The sequence below is a fragment of the Rhamphochromis longiceps genome, linkage group LG5 (assembly GCF_057381845.1).
Source record: "Rhamphochromis longiceps isolate RC_006_pf linkage group LG5, R_longiceps_female_GT1.1, whole genome shotgun sequence".
Classification (NCBI taxonomy): Eukaryota; Metazoa; Chordata; class Actinopteri; order Cichliformes; family Cichlidae; genus Rhamphochromis; species Rhamphochromis longiceps.
The window spans coordinates 15,677,661-15,697,256 of NC_140561.1; the positions used below are offsets into that span (position 1 = coordinate 15,677,661).

Consider the following 19,596-nt stretch of genomic DNA (forward strand, 5'->3'; position numbering starts at 1 on the left):
TCAAGTACTGATATGAGCATGTTGGAAATCTCGAGGTTGGGCGAGTGGTAAATTTCTCATGAAGTGACAGGATATTTGCCACTGAGGCCATCTGTATGAAAATGTCTTAGTGTTATGGTATCGTGAACAAAGGCTTGACTTGGAGGAAATGTACCAGCAGAAAACATATTTTAAATTGTGCTGTACTGCTCTCTGCATATAGTGCTTTAAAAAAACCCGAGTGTTTGATCAAGTTTCTCTTTCTTTTTTTCCCCTCAAACAGACATGAATGATTGTTTCCATTCATTTGGATTCTGTGAACACAATGTGCTTTGATTTTCTGGCTACACAACACTTATTTAAGGATTACTTTACAGAGCATAACTTTTAAGCTACTGTACTGAATGTTTTTTGCATTGCTAGTGAAGACACTGTATTGCGCAATGCTTCGCATTGATTAATGTCGCCATATATGGCTATAAGCAGCCACCACAGATACTAGAGTTAGGCTGATGTAGTGGAACAATCTGACAGTAGTTGCTTGTCCTGTTGTTTCCTTTCTGTATTTGTCATTTAACTTAACTTGCCACAAATTATGTACCTTTTTCAAACAATGTAATGATTGCCATTGAAGTGCATTTGCTACATAAAAAAAATGTCAAATGAAAAACTCAAATAAAGTGCCCACATTTCACACCGACGTCTATGTGCAATCCATTTATGCAAAAGAAGATTTTTATTCATTACTTTGAGAGCAAGTCATGTCAGAGCTGCTGAAAACTCCCTCGGCACAGAAAATAAACACAGTTAAAAGTTCCAGTTGCTCTTGAGCTGACATCAAAGGAAAAAAATGTTCAAAGCACTTTAATGCTGTCACTGGAATCTGAGTTAATCATTATAAACAGATTAACAGAAACATCAGAAGTCAACAGCTACTTTCTCCTTAGCTGACACAAACCAAGGCAGGCAGCGGCTTCAGCTGCCTTTGATGTTATCTGCAAACCCACATAGATACGAATTATAAAAATTGTTTTATATCATGAAATATCATCATGAATTAATGAGAGAAGGTACACGTTAAATTTGCTATAAATTAGTTGAGAATCATTTGCTTTTACTTGAGTGTATCTGATGTGCCAGTACAGTTTATTCGGCTCCAATCTGCAAACCATTTTGAGCATTTAGAGTAATTTATTTTACATAAAGAACAAATCTTTTTGAATACATGGGACTGTGATGTCAAGATGCAAATACGCTCTAGTGCATAAAACAGTTTCGGAAGAGATTCACAGGGATCGAAATCCAGTCAAACCATTGTTACTCATGGCTGAGAAAGGCAAGATGTTAAAATACAAGTGCATTTTTATATTAAAGCTACCCTAGATAGAATCAGGGAAGAATTAAGTGCCATTTAAACTTGAGGACATAATCTCACGTTCAGTCTCGCTGTTGCCATCACTTCACTTCTCAGTTAGTTGTACAATCACTTCTGAGATTGGCATTGTGTATCAGCTTCAGGCAGTTTCTTGTTGTCCAGAGTCCATTTGGGCAGTCGTGTTAACTGTCATACCAGTCCAGGAAGAGAAGAGAAAAAGAGCACATAACGAGGAAAAAGAGGATCCATACCCTAAATCCAGCGTTGTTTTTGATAGCCTTAAAAAGAAGTAAACACAATGACATTTTACTGAGTGGAAATATAAGTCACATATATACTCACCGGTACACCTGTTCAACTGGTTGTCAATATAAATACCGAATTAGCCAATCACATTGCCGCAGCTTAATGCATTTAGACATGCAGAAGACCTGCTGAAGTTCAAGCTGAGCATCAGAATGGGGGAAAAAAGTGATTTAAGTGACTTTGAACGTGGCACGGTTGTTGATATCACTGTCCAGTGAATGGCAGTTCTCTAGGCCAAAATGCCTTGTTCATGCCAGAGGTCCAAAGAGAATGGCCAGACTGCTGTGAGCCAAAAAGAAGGCAATAACAACACAAATGACCACTTGTTACAACCAAGGTATGCAAAAGAGCATCACAGTCCACAGAGTACCTATGTTCTGATGGCTGCTTCCAAATCCTCTCAAACTGGTTTCTCAAATATGAAAACAGGATCTGGTGACCTCCACAGTCACCAACAGAGCACTTTTAGGATGTGAAACAGGAGCATCACATCATGGATGTGGAGCTGATAAATGTGCCGCATGTGTGTGACGCTATCATGTGAACATGAAACAAAATCTTAGAGGTTTTTTTTAGCACCTTGTTGAATCTGTTGAAATTAAAGCAGTTCTGAAGGTAAAAGGGGGTCTAACACCCAGGTGTATCTAATAAAGTGACCGGAGAATGTACAGCCAATATATGTGATGCAGAGGTGTGTTTTTCCCCCAGTGCAGTAAAAGGTACCTCTCGTATATCCTCATTGCCTTCTTTGACGTTCTCTGTAGCACCAACGACGAGCTGATGAATGTTGTCTATTTCTGCTTCCTGTCATGGAGAATAAGATGGACAATAAGTCTGTGTACAACAATGCACCGTGCACTTAACAGAGTGCCTGTGTGAAACCGAAGGAACCCAGCTCACTTGTTGCAGGACTTTCTCAGCAAAGATTTCTTGAAGTCGTGAGATCTCTACCACCTTCCCTTCGATTTGCCTGGTGGGTACAAACACTGGCATGAAGCATCCAATGAAAATAATGTGGCTAGCATATATAAGCCCTTCCAGATGATGTTAGGGGAACATTTAGTGTTTAGTGATTTTTTTATCACAAGTGTTTCAGATCCATTTCATTTAGTTTTATTAGCCACCAGAGGACTAATCTGCAAACACTCAAATCTTTGGGTAATTTTAATCCTGTCTTGATCAACATCTAACATTTCAGCCATGCTGTTTAAAACAGACTTATCAAAAACAGAAGGGAACATACACAGATGGAGACTCACCTCACTTCATCCACCAGGCTGTTCATCTCACTGATCAACCTCTGGTTTTCCTGCTCAAACTAGACATAAACACAGTACTGAATAAATATGTATAATGCAGATGTCAAATGCTAATTTAGTGTAAATATATTTCCACTTTTATTTGCCTTATCAGGAAATCCCTGTAAGCTGCTTTTGTGATGACAAATAACAATCCAAATTAGTCTGACATTTGCTGCTCTAAATCTTTAACCCTTCAAACCTCTGGCAAAAATCAACAACGAGTTGTCCCTGTGCACCGACACGCTGTCAAAGTACAACATTAACGTTTGAAACATGCAGATCTATTCATTCATTATTCTGTATACATAAATATTTTCTAAGGTGTCACACCATCTGAATTTCCTCTGGGGAGAGCTCATCTTCCACTCGGCTCTCCTCCCACAGGTTTACAGGGTTGTCCTGGACCTCTGATGATGCAGTCTTCTCTAAAGGGCGAAAGACAAAAGACTTTTAAAGACAACTTTAGACGTGTTACAATAAGAAACCTCTCTGAAAATATAACCTTGAGCAGTTATTATGATGGAGTTTTTTAAATGGAATATCTTCAGTTAGTTTATTATTTAGTCCATACTCCTTTATTGCCTTTGGTAAGCTATTCCAGCATTCAGTAACTTATTTTTTAGAGTGAGTGTGTTGTGAGTCCAGATGAGCTTTGAAATTGGTTCAACTGCCTTCAGGAAGCAGTCTCTTAAAGCAGTTTTCACTTTCAAATACAAATCAAGTTGACAAGATTATAATAATAAATGTCCTTTTTGACTACTGTAATTATAACTAGGGATAGGTACCGGTATCCGATGCCATTATGGCACCGGTTCTGACATAAACAGTAGTAACCAGACCGAAAAGCAGCGCACATTTCGGTGCTTTTTTTTTCTTTCCCTGAGATGTCATACACTTTGGATTCTAGCCAATCATTTTACCTTTGCAAGGATAGTAGGCGGGCCCAGGTACGTACGTTCTTTTCGAGCTACAGATTAAAAATGCCCAAGGCGAAGCCGTCAAAAGTCTGGCTGTACTTCACAGCAAAAGATGCAAACTCAGCAGCCTGCAACAAGTGCTTTAAGGTGATACTGTGCAAAGGAGGTAACACCTGGAATCTGACGACCAACCTGGCGACGCATAGCGATTTTTTTAAAAGCCGAGAAATGCACAGAGTTAGCAACATCTCCCAAAAACCCAAAGAGGAGAGTCCTGGCCCCTAGCCCTGCCAGTGTAGCAGAAATGATGACGGATGATGATGCAGCAGCAGCCGTTCTTCTCTGCGTGAGTAGCTTAATGTTGTCCGTGTGTAATTTACGTTGAGTAGGCTAACCACGTTATTACATTAATGCATGTAAGGTGAACTAGCAAACACCGTCGTAGTTACATGCAGTTGTCTTCTTGTTTGATGGCAGATACTCCCTTCACCCTGGCCAAAAAGGCTAAAATGACCAAAGAAAAAGTGGAAAACAGCTGAACATGAGAGGTTTAAAGTTTGTGTTTTTTCCATTGTTTAAGCACTGCTTCCAGCCAAGAGTGATACCATATATGCCCCATAGCTGCAGAAAAGGCTAATATTGTTATCTTTTTACAAAAACCAGCTGAACATGAGAGGTTTTTGGACCAATTTTGTGTTTTCTCCATTCTTTAAGCACCGGTTTGAGCACCGTTTAAGCACCGGCACTGTTTCGAAAGTACTGGTTTGACACCGGTATCGGATAAAACCTAAACGATACCCATCCCTAATTATAACATTTAATACAGTTAACTGATCCAAATAGTGCTACTTATTGCTTCCTGTCTGCCAATGTTGGCTATGGATGATGATATGAATAATACTCATACTTAACTTTCAATCTTAACTGAGATCACAAAGAATCATCATCATCATCATCATCATGTGCAATGACACTGTGATAAGACACCATGACATTATATATATTATATAGGTTTTAAAAAAAGCTGAAATATATGAGATCACAAAAAAGTAGAAGAAGAAAGCATAATTTGGAGTCAGGTAAGTTCTAATAAAATGCAGTAGGGCTTGTCGTGACAGGCTTTGCATGTTGACTTACCAGAACTTCCCTCCTTAACGGTGTCCTCCTCTGTGGGCTCCACTTCCACTTTTTTCTCCACTGGACCGTGATGCTCTGGTACCAGTCTTGATCTGTGACCACAGAACACAATATTACATGAATCACAAGCAGTTTAAAAATGATGAGTGACAACAGGTCAGTGAGGAATGCAAATACTCACAGCCTCTTCTTGTCCACCATTCTCTTGACTCTAATTGCTCTCTGCTCAGAGTACAGCTTGCATACACCTTAAAACCAAAGATGCAAGGTATGATCAAATTGTGTCAGATGCATTATGAAAGAATTATGAAGTATTAAAACAGGTAACAGAGGACTCACTAGAAGTTCAGTAATTAGCTACAAACTCACCTTTTAGGTATGTTTCAATGAGGTCTAGCACCGCTCCCCTGTGCTCCTTTATCTGAGCTGATATCACCTGTTTTTCAGCTGAGATGACAACAATAATATATTTACAGTCAAGACTTCCTGACTTGGAAAGCATGCAGTATGAACAAGACCATATCAGCATTTCCAGATATGTTATGTTTAAATTTCCATTTAAGTTGATTTGCTGCACAGAAATAAAAGACACACCTTCATTGCGTAGCTGCTTGATGGCTTCAGAGCAGGTTCTCATAAAGATCTGAGCATCCTGGTCGATCTGGTCACGGTCATTGTCTGTCATGCGGGAAAGGTCTGATGAAATGAGACTGTAAAACACACACCAGAGCAATGAGAGTGAGCTTGAAGACTTTTACAAACATCATATTTAGTTTTACACCGACAGACATGCCGTAATGTGAATAGTTTCAAGTTGAGAAAGCACTTGTCCAAATACTCCTTCCCTCATTTCCACGCGCAGCTTTAAACAGTGTACTCCAAATTTGTCCTAAGTGAGCATCATGTTAAGCATCCCATCATGCAATGCATACTTTGCGGGGGGAAACCTAAGGAAGCAAGGCAGTAAGCAAGCTAAAGTCTGTATTTTGCTTTAGCTAGGTGTTTTAAACTTTAAAAAGTAAATATGACAATCCACATTTGAGTCTTTTCCCTTTGTATTATTAGTTTGTGGGTGGCTGTCCAGGAAATAGAGATGTCACTTGACAACAAATAATTGATAATAATTACAAGATTCGAAGCTGAACAAGCCATCCATTGAAGGACTTTAGTTTCATTACCATTACATCATGTTATAACATCAGTGTAAATAAATCAGTTATCAACTATAGGTCACAATTACTCTGAGGACTAAGAGGTTAACAGGAAATCTGGAAGATAGTAACAGCTATGGGAAAAGCTGAATGTATACAAGACCTGCAAACATATCAGTGGACAGTCCCATCACTAAATACTACCACACTCAACCCACTGACATGTCTAATGCTTAGTTAATGTTTTCTTTTGAGGTTTCATCAACAACTCGTTCCCAACAGTGGCTACTCACGCACGCGCGCACACACACGCACACACACACGCACACACACACACACACACAACGCAGAGGGGCCTTGGAGAGAGGAAGGCCTGGATTAGTCCCTGGGTGTGATTTGCTCTACACTTGGTTGCAGCTCAATTATTCCAGACAATTAGACTGGAGTCTGCCTCTACAGACCACCCGACTCGCTGCTGACCTTGTGCCAGAAGGCAGCCCCTGTAGCTCGCGCACAGACACTCACGCACGCTGAAAATAACCCTGACTCCTGACCTTCTCTGAATTTTGTCAGAATTAAAGCGTTTGTGCCCTCATCAGCTTTCCCTGCAGCCTTGAAGGGTTTTGCCGTTGCTGATTGTGGTGGATTACTGTGACTGTTTGGAGAAGCTTACCTTCCGGCGCTCACATAATCTTTTCTGTGCTGTAGCAGAAAGTCTTTGAGCTTGGTGATGTTCGTGATCTGCCAAGATAAAGTGAGAAGTAGCATTACTCGACCCCATCACCGTCATGTCAACAAGTCTTTAAATACGCAGTTGCACCTTCAAATATGTTAATTTTGGTCAACATTGTTTTTTTTTCCAGACATGTATGAGGAAACTATTTTCTCCCAGCTACATTCCAACAGAGCCAGAGTAAATGCATAATTTTACATTTATTGGAAGTGACAGGAAACCAGTGTCCTTCTATCTCTGTGAATTCTCAATATTTACTTATGACAATTCATCAACTCCAGGACATACAAAAATCAAACCAGCAATTTGCCCGTCAAACAGCTCTCATAAATAAAACCAAGGGCTTACAGAGCATACAGAGCACTGACAGAGCCATTTCCAATAAGCTTTAAATTTATGATCTGTTGCTATTTATCACAGAGAGAAAGTCCAGGAGTGTGTGTGTGTGCAAAGGGAAACCAGAGGAAACTTGGTTCAATCCAATATTTGCTCGTGTAATTCAGTCAAATATTAAAAAAGACCAAATTGCTTCCCTGTCCACAGACTTCTGCTGGCAGGCTACAAGAGGGTGTGAAAGCACACACAGCAGGCTCTGTTGGATCCACAAGAAGACAGAACTGAGACAGGCGCAGGACTGAAAAATGACACAATGAGTTTGACTGTGACAGCGAGCACAGAGCGTGGGGGATTATTTTGATAGCATAACGACGCTGTCTTCAGCCTTCACTTTTTCACGCTAACAGCCTCAATTATCAAATTGCTTTGGCTGTAAAGAGTAACCTGGCACCAGTCGTCTAATAATGTCTCTAAACATTCATTCCTAGCGTCACAGTGACTTAAAGCGGTGTTTTATTTGAGCTGACGTTTGAAAAATGACTCGTTTGTCAGGGCATAAAGAAGGTGTTGTGATAAACAGAGCCGAGCAATTTGTTAGAAACCCAGAAGTCCTTCTCTGGTTTAGAGGGTGACGTACGACACTGCTGTGGGGGGCATGCTAACGCAGGCAAGGACAAGGCAGGCTGACCCCCGCTAATAATACAATTATTTGTGAGGTCAGGAGTTAATTGATGTTCAGTGCAGTTGAGCTTGGAGGGTTCAGGGAGAACAGAACCGTACTTATAGTTTAAAGTCATTCAGATCAGCATTAGTTACTAGTTTAGAGCCTATTCAAAACATGCCTGTTTGAAATTGGCTCTAGTAAATCTCTAGTTTTACTGTTGCAGCATTCTCAATCAATCACTGACCAACCATAATTATGACTGTACACACTTAAAGTCTAGAAAATATCGCATGGGAGCAGACGGCAATAATGTTTGGGTGAGCATCATCGTGTCATGTGACATTTTATGATGCAACTCATTCAGTATTATATCTGTAATCAAACTTTAATGTTACATCATAAATGTATATTATTTTAATATATTCTTCATTTGACATGATTATAATGTCTAAATATGACATCTAAAAATGTTTTTAATATTATTACAACCACTCTTGTTCGGTAAATTTGACAGTATCTTGACTACCAAACAAAAGACCTATGATTAAAACACAGGTGTTTGTCAGTTATCACAATAATAACACACCTTTTTTCAGATGCCTGATCAGAATAATATTGAAGCACAACTTCAAAAGGACTCCTGTGACACTGTTATATTAATCTGCATATGTAACAGTCGGCGCTTCCCTTAACTGACAAATCAGTGCTTTCACTTGACTTAAAATCCTTAACACATTCTGAATTCACCTCATCTCTGGAGCTAACGCAGTTAATATGACCACTGTTAAAACAAATACAAAAAATACAATATAAAATGGCCCACGACAATGTTAAGACGATGCATGGAGAGGAAAAAGGTAAAAATCCCTTTTTAGGCAACTACTACAAACAGAATACACTCAGTACCTTGACAGTTGTAGTATATAATGCTTAAGTGAGGACAGGATGATGTCTTGTTAATAGCTGCACTGGCATAATAAGCCATTTGCAATGCACCACACTGTTGACCGTGTTTCTGAAACATTCCCACACTGTAGAGGTTCATGAGCAATCCTTCCAGCTTGCTGTTTGGAGGGTATTAATTGGACACAGCCATCTTTGCAACACAGTCTTATTGCAACCATTTAGATGAATTATATTAATGACATGAAGTAGTACGTAGAGTCACGGACTGCTCTTTGAAGTTAATCAAACACATGCAAAGAATCCTTCATATAATTAAAATCTAGCATGTCAGTGAATAAGACTGGTTATCATTGTAACAACCTTTATAAGTTTTTTATAGCTTTGAACTGCAAACAAGCTTGGAAACAACATCTTACAGCAAAAATTGGACTGTTTGGTTTTTGTTTTTTTAATTAAAAGTTGCTTTGTGTTGTTGCTGTAACATTTCAACTCGTTCGTTGTGGTTTAGAGTCTTTTGGTATGATTTTGTGAGGAACAAATAAAGTGAAATGTTATGTCTAAGTTCCTAAATGAAACACAGAGATATTTATGTAATCTAGACTTGAAATTAGAAAATATAAACTCCTCCACACCAAGAACGATTTGGCTTGTCTTTACTATAAACTGTTTCCTGCTTGCAATTAACACTCGGTTTCAGCTTTGTACAAAGTTTATCTGACTACAAACCTCTACTCGTGGTACTACACCTTTTTCACCAGCAGGCAGTGCTAAGCCCAAAGCACTGGAACACAGTGGAAGGTCTGTGTGTGTGTGTGTGTGTGTGTGTGTGTGTGTGTGTGTGTGTGTGTGTGTGTGTGTGTGTGTGTGTCTGTTGTGTGTTGTGGGGGTGCTGGGGAGTGTCAAAGACTGCTGCTCTGGGGGTTGAGCTGCCTCCTGTGTGTATACATTGGAGCTTGGATTCCCAGCACAACCTCAAGGGTTTGCAGGGGGTCAGAGGGATCAATTGCTCTTGTAACGTAAGACCTTAAAGAGCAAGTAATTCCTGAACAATGAGGAAGGGGGTGGCCTAAAGCATGCGGCTCACCACATATGTGTATGCATAGGTACGCGTGAACGTGTGTGTGAGTGTAACGTGTAGCTGCCGCAGGTGTGTGTGAGGCAGAGCTCGCAGGGAAGGCAAGAGGAGACAGTCTGCCGGGCTATATCTAATCTCGTCATCATCAAAGACCCCCACTTTACCTCCTCACTTTCTCCTTCCCCTTGGTTCCCTCCAGCTCTGACTGAGCCCAAACAAACCATCAGGGGGGATTATTATGAGGAAGAAAAGAGAAAAGGCTTAGCTAGCAGATTTTCTAAAGAGCCTGGATAGCTCTTTGTTTTGTTTAATCCAGGTAACTGACAGAATTTGATGATGACTGCCCTGCTTTGGTTCAAGTCCCTGTGTGTCCTGACTGTGGGCTATCCATACTGACGCCACGTTATGTTGTGTTTAGGAATGTGGCCCTGATGCAGAGAGGATGCTTCAGAGGAGAACGCTGAGCCACATGTTGACTCTATTATCATGTTTATGTCTGACTCTCTAATGGGCTGAGTTTTGTCTTCTCATGTCTATTCATAGTTAAGAAGCTTTAGCCAGCTCTATAAACAAACAAGGAGTAATCAAAGAAAGCTTTTAAGAATATTTACCAACTGGGTCCTCGACCCTTTTAATATGTGCTAAAGTTGTATTAATCTGTCACGAGTTTAACCGGCCAATTCACTTCGATACAAAGATGTGGAAAGCAGCGTTTGCATGCAGTCTCGGTGCTTCTTCATCAACTGTCACACAGGTCAGATCAAGGATGGATTTGAAAAGTGACGGAGAGTCTGAATCATATATTAGAGATTTTCAAATACTGAGGAATATCAGCCAATGTATAGTCTGCGGTAAAGAGTACAAAGCTGAAATGACCACATTACCGCTATTGTATTTTACAACTGTGTCACATTTCTCCCCTTCAAGACAGATGGAAAGCATTCAGCAATCATCTCTGTTCAATCACAACTTGTAACGGTCCTGCTGCTGGAGCTTAGTGAGACGGACTGAGTCAGTGGCAAAACTATTGAGGAAGGTTTACAGCCTGCCTAAACCGATTTCAAGCATGCATTCAAAGCCATCATATCTTAATAATCAATTTCATATGAAACAGATGTGAAGGGCGGGGCTGTAACGTTTCACTAAAACACAAATGGACAACACGGGACAAAAAATTAATTAATAAACAAAAGGCAAAGCTGGCAGCTGAAGAGAAGGTGACGTTAAGCATGTGAGATAAACAGAACTGTTTTTAAAAAAGGACACCACATAATATAATAGATACATACAGTATCTACCATTAGATTCAAAATATTGTTGTGTAAGTATTTGTATTTACTGATATTCCTTAGAGAGCATACTTAATCACGTTTTGTGATTATTTCAGCATGTTTTTGAATTGTAAGACCATCTCTCTTTTGTTTACTTAAGTCCGGTCAAGTTGCCTTGGTTGGACTGACGCAAACCTGTGTCTGTTTTTCAGAACTGCCAAAATATTATCACAGCGAACTGGAATTATGGTTTGCAAGTCCACGTGTTTGTTTCAGCCCAGGAGGAAATCTTATATTACACTTTATTAATGTTCAATATTCATATACAATATAATGCAAACAGTACTGCACACAGTGGGTCATAGAAGAGTAAGAAACGTACTGTCCACATTGGCATCCCCTGGTGAAACAAGTAAATAAAAGAAAGCTCACCCCTGCTTAGGACAGCAGGATACACATGCTGAAATCCTGACAACAAAAGGTAATAAATCAGCAAAATCACTAGCTCTATAACTTAGATGTACTTAATGAGCATCTCCTGCCAACCTGGTATCAGTTGTCATGGTCATTATAATAAATACGTTTTTTCCCCTGCATACAGTAGCACTGAAAACACCTAAAAAGTACCAGAAATGCAATTTCAGAGTAAGTGACACTGCAACTTTCCTTCAGTGTATTATACATCACTGAATTGATATAATTCACTTCCAAAAAAGAACCAAAAACAAAACCACTTGAGTTAAACTGTTTCAAAAACACGAGCAAGAAAAAGACATAATCTATAAAGACAGAAAACACTTCAGTGATTTAATAAAGCAAAGTAATTTGCGGAGTGCATGGAAAATCTAGACGTTTGATTCGAGTCAGATTCTCACAGTACTGGAAAACTCAAACCTACTTGAGTCTTTACCTCTAAGACAGTAAACAAACTCGTCTTTTGACCTTTGCTTTAAAAACAAAACTGAAACAGTATCATCTGCTTTAGTTTTATTTTGTGCATTCAGTATCAATGTGAAATGACAACAAATAATGAATACCCCATGACTTATTTCCACATTTTATCCTGTAACAAAAGGCCCAATTGTATTCTTTATAGTTGTCATTTGCTTAAACAGATAAGTACACATCTGTTGGAGTTTCATGGCTCGGATTTTAGTGTTAAGAGTGGTGAATGCAGTCTGCTGTCATTAGTATTGGGAAATCGCAACATTTGCCTAATGATAATGCCGTAAGACAGTATTTAAAGTATCCACAGCTGCTGCTTGTTCATCTCTAACAATCGTGTCTACAGAAAAGCAATGACTGCCTCATGACTTAGAGCTTGTCATGCATCTGTAAAACTGCTTTTAACCACTTTTTGCTCGTTAGTTTCATTTTCATGAGTCCTTCCAAACCTTTTGTTGCGTGCAGTAAAACAAAGATCACGATCCTGCTCAGGGCTGACAGCAGATGCCTCAAAATTCAATTTGCCTGGCTTTCATGGGAAAACAGTGCAGAGATTAGGCCAACTGGTAAAAGAGACCATTTAGCAGCACTGTTCATCTGAGCGTGATCCCTGCAAATCGCTCAGCATAGACTTGGCTTAGGCAGCTATATGAGACCGCGTTTTACTTTTTGTGTTGTACTTTGGTAACGTGATGAGCAGAAGCATAATATAAAATTACTGACTGCAAACTTGCAAAATGTGGCTAAATAAGGCGCTACCATTGCTTTAGTACATATTATGTACAATATCAATTCTTTTATTTTTCACTGATCTGGCTTTTGGGCTTTTTAACATCCCTATGATAAATGTTTTACCTTTCTTTGACTGCCAATTACTTTTACTTCTACAAAGAATGTGGGGGGGGGGGGGCATACTTGTGCACCACATTCCCTAAACAACTCATAAATGTCATGTAACATCTGCTGCTGTGGCTGTACACCATCTGTATGTGATCCGTTAAGCACAAGAAGAAATGTGCAAATTCATTCCAGTTTCATCTGAAGCAAAACACCCACAGGCTCTTAAACACATCTCTAACGATTATTTCAACTTTGATCTGCGACTCTGACCTTTGCAAGTTCACTGATCCTCTTTAACGTCCCGGTGTGGTACAAGGTGATAATTTTAACTTCACTTTCACAATGGTTTAGCTTGATTTAGTTTATAACATCTCAAACATAAAATGAAATTTCAATTGTTTAAAAAAAAAGAAAACACACTGGAGTTGGAAACTTAACCATCGTCGAAAAATTCAGACTAAATGTTACGAAAATACTAGAGCATACCATTTCACTGTAAAGTTTTCACAGCGAAGAGCCCCTCTAACAACACAACATCATTTTAAGAGCTGGCCCACTTTTCAGTGTTTCAAAGAAAACAGTGTGAGAAGGAGCCAATTTTGGAATACCAATACTGAACGCAGAGTGGGGAGCCAAGCGCTATTTTCTACACCCAATTTGACAATTTTAGAGTGACCTTCCCCATTTAAACTCGAGAAGGGTAGCATGCTGCGGAGAGCGACGAGGTGAGCGGTGAAACGGAGATCACAGCGCCCAAAACCAACCCCTATGAGGTAAAAGATTCCCCTTACCAAACCCCACCCTGCAAACACTGGCCCTCTTATTAGTCAATCAAACCCTTCTTGAATCGACTTGAAAGTAGCTACATTTCCTTTCTCATTGTGTTGACTTTTGAGTGGAAAAAGAAAAAAGTCTCAGAGGTCCACTGTGTATTTGTCAACTTTGATGTTTTCTTTCTATTTTTGCGAAGCTTCAATGGGAATTTAGGAGGGAGAGTTAGCGGGAGAGTTATGCATGTCTTGAAGGGCACCCACATCTGTTGTGCATTAGGTGCCGGCCGTCAACATTGTTACTGGGGACCTAATTTAATATTTTCTCTGTTTTGATCTTCCACCTTTAATCACTGGCTCTTGGGAGGATCAGCTTTCCCCAGAAATTGTTTGAGAGCCGAAAGAAAATGTTATTGCAGCATGTTTATGGAATCATACATGGGAAGAGGCGACCTGCATAAAAATGACTGCCTATGTGATGCCGAATAGAGACAGAAAAGGATAGCTGAGCCGGGGAGACGTGGGTGAAAACCGCGACATAACTGTAAGCAGTCAGGACATTCCAAGCTCACATTTTCAATTTCGGCAAAAACGGCTTCACTGAGATGGTCGGAGATGATATCTGCAATGCGAAGGAGACAGCAGTAGGGGGGGAGGAGAGCAGGGTGCAGCCACCACAGGATAGGTTTGGGTTTCTCTTGAATAAGCAGCAGTGCCTTTATTAAACCACCATTTCTAATATCAATGTAACAGAACATAACAAAAACCTGGTTATGCAGAGCTGCAGCAAATGGGCTCATGTTTGCCTCGGGCTGATGGCTGAAGACATCGGGTACAACTAGAGCTGGGCGATAGAACGATAACGATATGTATCGCGATATAACTTTTACTCGATAGAGAAATTAAGCTATCGCGATAGACCTCGCCGCTCTTGTCCTCTTAAAAAAAAAAGAAAAAGAAAAGAACAGCCAATCCAAACTAAGTAGCGCAGAGCCGAACCAATCACAGCCGCAGCGTCACGTCGCGTGACTTGTTACGTACAGCACAAGTGCCAAGCCGCACGTGTGTTTGTTTGGGAAGCAGCCAGCGGTTAATGGAGGAAATGAGTGTGCCGACTAGAAAAATCAACCGAGCGTGACCGAAGAGAAAACAGATGATGGTTCCAACGCCGGAGAGATTGTCGAACGGAAGAGCCATAGAAGCTCCGTAGTGTGAAGGTATTTCGGCTATTTCAAGTCTGACAAAAAACAGAGTAGCGTGCACTGTAAATTGTGCCAAAAGCAAGTCTGGAAATACAATAAACTGGTGCATGCGTCACACTGCGCCACGTTATTGTTTCGGTGAAATGAATTTCTACAATACTGTTACTGTTAATTGTACTCTCTGCAGTGTTTAAATGCTTACATATACACACAGTTACTGTCCCTCCACACATACGACTCGGTTCTGCTTCTATGCCACAGCTTTGTTTACTTTTACCCACCGAGGCTTCTAGACTTCTGATTGGCCAACATTTCTGCACGGTTAGGAATCTAGCGCCACCTGCTGCTTTGGCATGTTCATAGCAGCGTTTTCCTTCATTTCTGCCTTTATGTGTGGACGGGATTATTTTTTAAAACGAAAACGGAAAATCTCCGTTTTCAAAAATACCCGTGTACGCGTGGACGTGGACAGTCTCTGACTGGAAGCGCTAATTCGTCATTCGGCTTTTGTCAGACTAAAGTAACTGTTAAAACTGTTTGAAAAGCTCAGCTATACAACAAGGAGAGATTGAGAATTTCCTTTTAGTTCTCAGTTTATTTGATATTGACAAAAGTTAGTCAGTTTTGTCTGTTCTTCTGTAAAACAAACTAAGATTTATTTTTAGAATTAATATTTTGTTTCTAAGTGGAATTGACAATTTGGTCTGTTTCGTTTGTTCTATTTTGAAACTTAAACGCTTTAGCGGCTGCCTTTTGTGTAGTTTGCAATATTTGCCTTTATTTATCTGAAAAAGTCTCATGTTCCTTAAGTACATCTACCCTGTTGAACTTATTATGGGAAATAAATATTTAAATAAAAACAAGCTGCTGATTATTTCACATTTTACTTGTGAGCAACGGCACATTTAAATCTTACAAATATAGTTATTTGGCTTATATCGTGATAGATATCGTTATCGCCTGAAATGAAAAAAACATATCGTGATATGAAAAAATCTCATATCGCCCAGCTCTAGGTACAACTTAAAGCCCTGACTCCCCTTGGGATACGTAAAGTGGTTCTTCAAGGTACCTTTGAAGAGGTTTGTTTTTGAGATATTCATGTCAGGCCAAAGTGTAGCAGTAGACGTACAAGCAACATGTACACTGCTAGATCTTGTACCGTCAACCATAGAGGATGGGTCTGTATTTCAGCGGAAAAAGATAATTTAAGATGTTTTTCATGACATTTCCTGAATCAACACAATGTCTCATAAAATGAGATCCAAAACTGTTTTCCCCAATATATTTAGTCTTATGTGAAATTCTACAAATAAATTTATATTATTACAGTATTAGAGGAGATGAAGTCTAAATTCCATTACTGACAGTGTATTAAAAAGCTAGCATTTTTCAGTGAGACCAAGGTCATTTTAACTGGCTATTACCAGAAAACTAAGAAAGGAAGAAATGAAAACATACTTCTTCAGTTGTGTAGCTGTTCATATTTATATGGTTTCTGAAAAAATAACCATATCAACTGCTGATCCAAGCGTGTAAAAATTTTTCTGAATATCAGTTGCAGGCTTCATGTTGGGGAAAATACATATATATATTTTATGTGACACTTTTGTCCTTGAGTGATTGTTTTCATGAGAATTTGGTCAGATATGAGAATATAGACTGGGAGACTGCACACCAGCAGCTATGAAACAACATTTCTGACTTATTTCTCTCCCTATGATGCCCACACCTATCAATCTGTGCCAAGAATGTTTTATATGAAGTGGCGTATGCACTTATAATATGCACTTATAATAACGGCATACTCCAACAAATACAGTTATTATAATAATAACCAGGAATTGTAAAACACAGTTGAGCACACATGTAGCAAGCCTGGACATCCCCAGATAACTTTAATGAGTGAATATTGTATCTGTAAAAGTTGTAGATTACCAAAGTATATAAGGGCATAAAAGCATTTCATTAACATCGATGGGATATTCTTCTTCTTCTTCTTCTTTCAGCTGCCTTTACAAAATACCATAGCAGATAATTTGCCTCTATTTCACCCTATCCCTAGCACCCTCCTTTATCACAAAAACCCTCTGCATGTGCTCCTTCACTACATCCATGAGTCTCCTCTTAGGTGTTCCTCTCTTCCTCCTGCCTGGCACCTCCACGTTCAGCATCCTTTGCCTAGTGTATTTTCTCTTCCGACTGTGCATATACCCAAGCCATCTCATCCTTACCTATTTAACTTTGCCTCCACACTGCTCAACCCGAGCTGCCCCTCTGATGCGTTTGTTTCTAATTTCGTCCATCCTGGTGACTCCCAGTGAAGATCTTAACATCTTCAGTTCAGCCTCCGGTCGTTTTTGTCAGTGCCACCACCTCCAAGCCATACATCATAAAAGGTCTAGTCTTGCAAACCTTCCCTTTCCCTCTTGGTGCTATCCTTCTCTCACAAATCACCCCTGACATTGCCTCAACCTTCTTCACCCTGTCTGCAAACTCTTTTTCACACCTCTTATGCATTATCCGTTGCTTTGGATGGTTGACCCCAGATATCTAAACTACTCAAACTTCAGTACCTCTGCTCCTTGCAGCTTCACTGTTACACCTGTCTCCCTCTCATTCACACAAATGTATTCTGTCTTGCTTCTACTGACTTTCATCTTCTCTCAAAGCATACCTGCACATCTCCAGGCTCTATTTCACCTGCTCCCTACTCTCAGTACAGATCCTCAAAGCCTTCAACAAACGATTAACTGGCCACTTATTGTATTAGTCAAAATTACAACCTTTATATTTCAAATCTCAACGTATCATAATATTATCTATTCTATGACAAATTTGGAACATAATTTGCATATATTCAATATAAATTTTAAAAAATCGAATCCAGTTTAAGTTCATGCTGCATTTAGCAAAGTTATAGTCTGCAAATGTTGACAGAACACCGGCTAACCACGAACAGCGCCAACACACCAAAGGAAACAGAAGTGGTAAGCATCGTATATGCACTGTATTTCACTGGCTGCTGTTGCTCCTACAAAGTAGTAGTAAGTTTAGAAGCTGCCATTAAACGTAAAGCACTTTGGCCACTGTGCTAGCAAAGTTAGCTAACGCTAGCCTGGATGAACACTCACCACTTCTTTCGCCCTCGGTGAGAAGCCACTCTTCGGTCTACTTCTCTTGAAAATTTCATCTTTGGTCGAGTCGAAGCCAATCCCTATGGCTTTGTTCCTGGTTTTGACCGTCTTAACGCTGGCTTTGAAAAGTAACGTGATATCAACAGCCATGTCTGAGCAGCTGCAGCCGACTGCTCACCGCTGTAAACAAACTGACACGTCACCCGATGAGGACGTCATCTTCGTGGGACGCGCTGGATTTCTCCTGTAATACGGGTACGAAAGCGTTACGTTTCACCTTAAATATTTCATCAGTATTTATTTATTATAAGTAATATTCACATCATAATAATTGAATTCTGCTACAGTCCGATCGTATATTTAAAGACCGGTCGCTTAGAATCAACTCTTGTAGGGAAAATCTTAAAATATCTTTAATTTAAAAAAAAAAATCTATTAATATTTTAACTGAAACCTTCGGTCTGAAAGCATTAACTTGAAGCCTTTACCTGTATGTGCCAAATTTGGGAAACGACAGTCCAAACCATAAGTTCTGCCATCCCACAGGTCAATTGTACAGTTTCAGACTGCAACAAAAATGGGAACATCTGACTGCAAATACAAGGGAGGAGATCAAACGACAGAAATACACAGAGGTAAAGGTGAGGAAAATCAAGTTGAAGCAAAATTTATAGGATAGTGAAAAACAAGGAAAAAGCATTTAAACATAGAGAGACAAAATAGGGATTATGCATCATTAATTATTTAATAAACTCGTTATATTTATCAATAAATAATGCAAGCAATGATTCTTTGTTAACAGATAAAAGCCTGTCCATTGAGCAGTTCATTACAGAGACCTGAACAGTTATTTCTGTAATGAACCTCTGAGACTGCTGCAACAAGAGAGAGACGACTCTTTAGCCCCACAGAAACTCTTAATTTATCAAATCAGAACGAGTTTTGGGGATTATTTACTAAAAGTTTTCTGAAAGATTGCCCATTCATTTCAAATTTAAAATAACATTTATCGGATAAATTAATGGATAAAAGTTTTTATTCGTGCTGCATTTGAGATGAAAATATTCCCACAATAGATGAAGGATTCCCAAACAAGAAGCAGCTGACACAGCGACAGCTCCCCACATATACGAATCTCTGCAGCATAACCAAAGATGGCATTTAGTAATGTAGCTAAATCATTGGCAGTGCAGTTGAGAACGCCACATGCTACTGACATTACCGACTCTAGTGAACATCTGGATAACATTTTACTTCTCTATCACCAGCCTACTGCACAATCAACAAATTAAACTATACAGTTTATCGTTTTAAATGTGTAGTGTTTTCTGTGAAACGATAAGAAATATTTAGTCTGAAGGAAGACACTAGTTTTGTTCCACCTCACTAAGGAGGTGAAAGGTACAGTACCTCCTGACCTGGTGGACTAGGTGAGCTATAAGAATATTTATATGCCAGTGCATTTTCAAAATGCGCACATTCAACTTATTTCCGAGTTTTCTGCCACCTATGAATGCAGCCCATGTTCTTAACAATGGGCTGATTTATGCT

At 39.5% G+C, this 19,596-nt stretch overlaps 1 protein-coding gene across 1 annotated transcript; it reads right to left on the reverse strand.

The window, feature by feature from the left end:
- Nucleotides 1-3: 3 nt before the first annotated feature.
- Nucleotides 4-18,250, reverse strand: stx18 (syntaxin 18). The gene is made up of 11 exons (XM_085406110.1): nt 18,043-18,250; nt 6,840-6,907; nt 5,610-5,725; nt 5,385-5,462; nt 5,197-5,263; nt 5,016-5,107; nt 3,292-3,386; nt 2,920-2,978; nt 2,561-2,630; nt 2,384-2,464; nt 4-1,632 (listed from the first exon to the last, which is right to left on the reverse strand). The coding sequence occupies exons 1-11, from the start codon at nt 18,193-18,195 to the stop codon at nt 1,537-1,539; spliced, it is 975 nt and encodes a 324-aa protein (XP_085262236.1). The 5' UTR covers nt 18,196-18,250; the 3' UTR covers nt 4-1,536.
- Between the last annotated feature and the right edge of the window lie 1,346 nt (nt 18,251-19,596).

Bases quoted from the DNA above. Each gene is read 5' to 3' on its own strand.
- stx18 (XM_085406110.1), bottom strand. From the start codon at position 18,195: ATGGCTGTTGATATCACGTTACTTTTCAAAGCCAGCGTTAAGACGGTC. The intron at 5,726-6,839 runs GTAAGCTTCTCC...TGTGTTTTACAG, and splicing joins GATTATGTGAGCGCCGGAAG to TCTCATTTCATCAGACCTTT. The intron at 5,108-5,196 runs GTGAGTATTTGC...CTGTGGTCACAG, and splicing joins ATGGTGGACAAGAAGAGGCT to ATCAAGACTGGTACCAGAGC.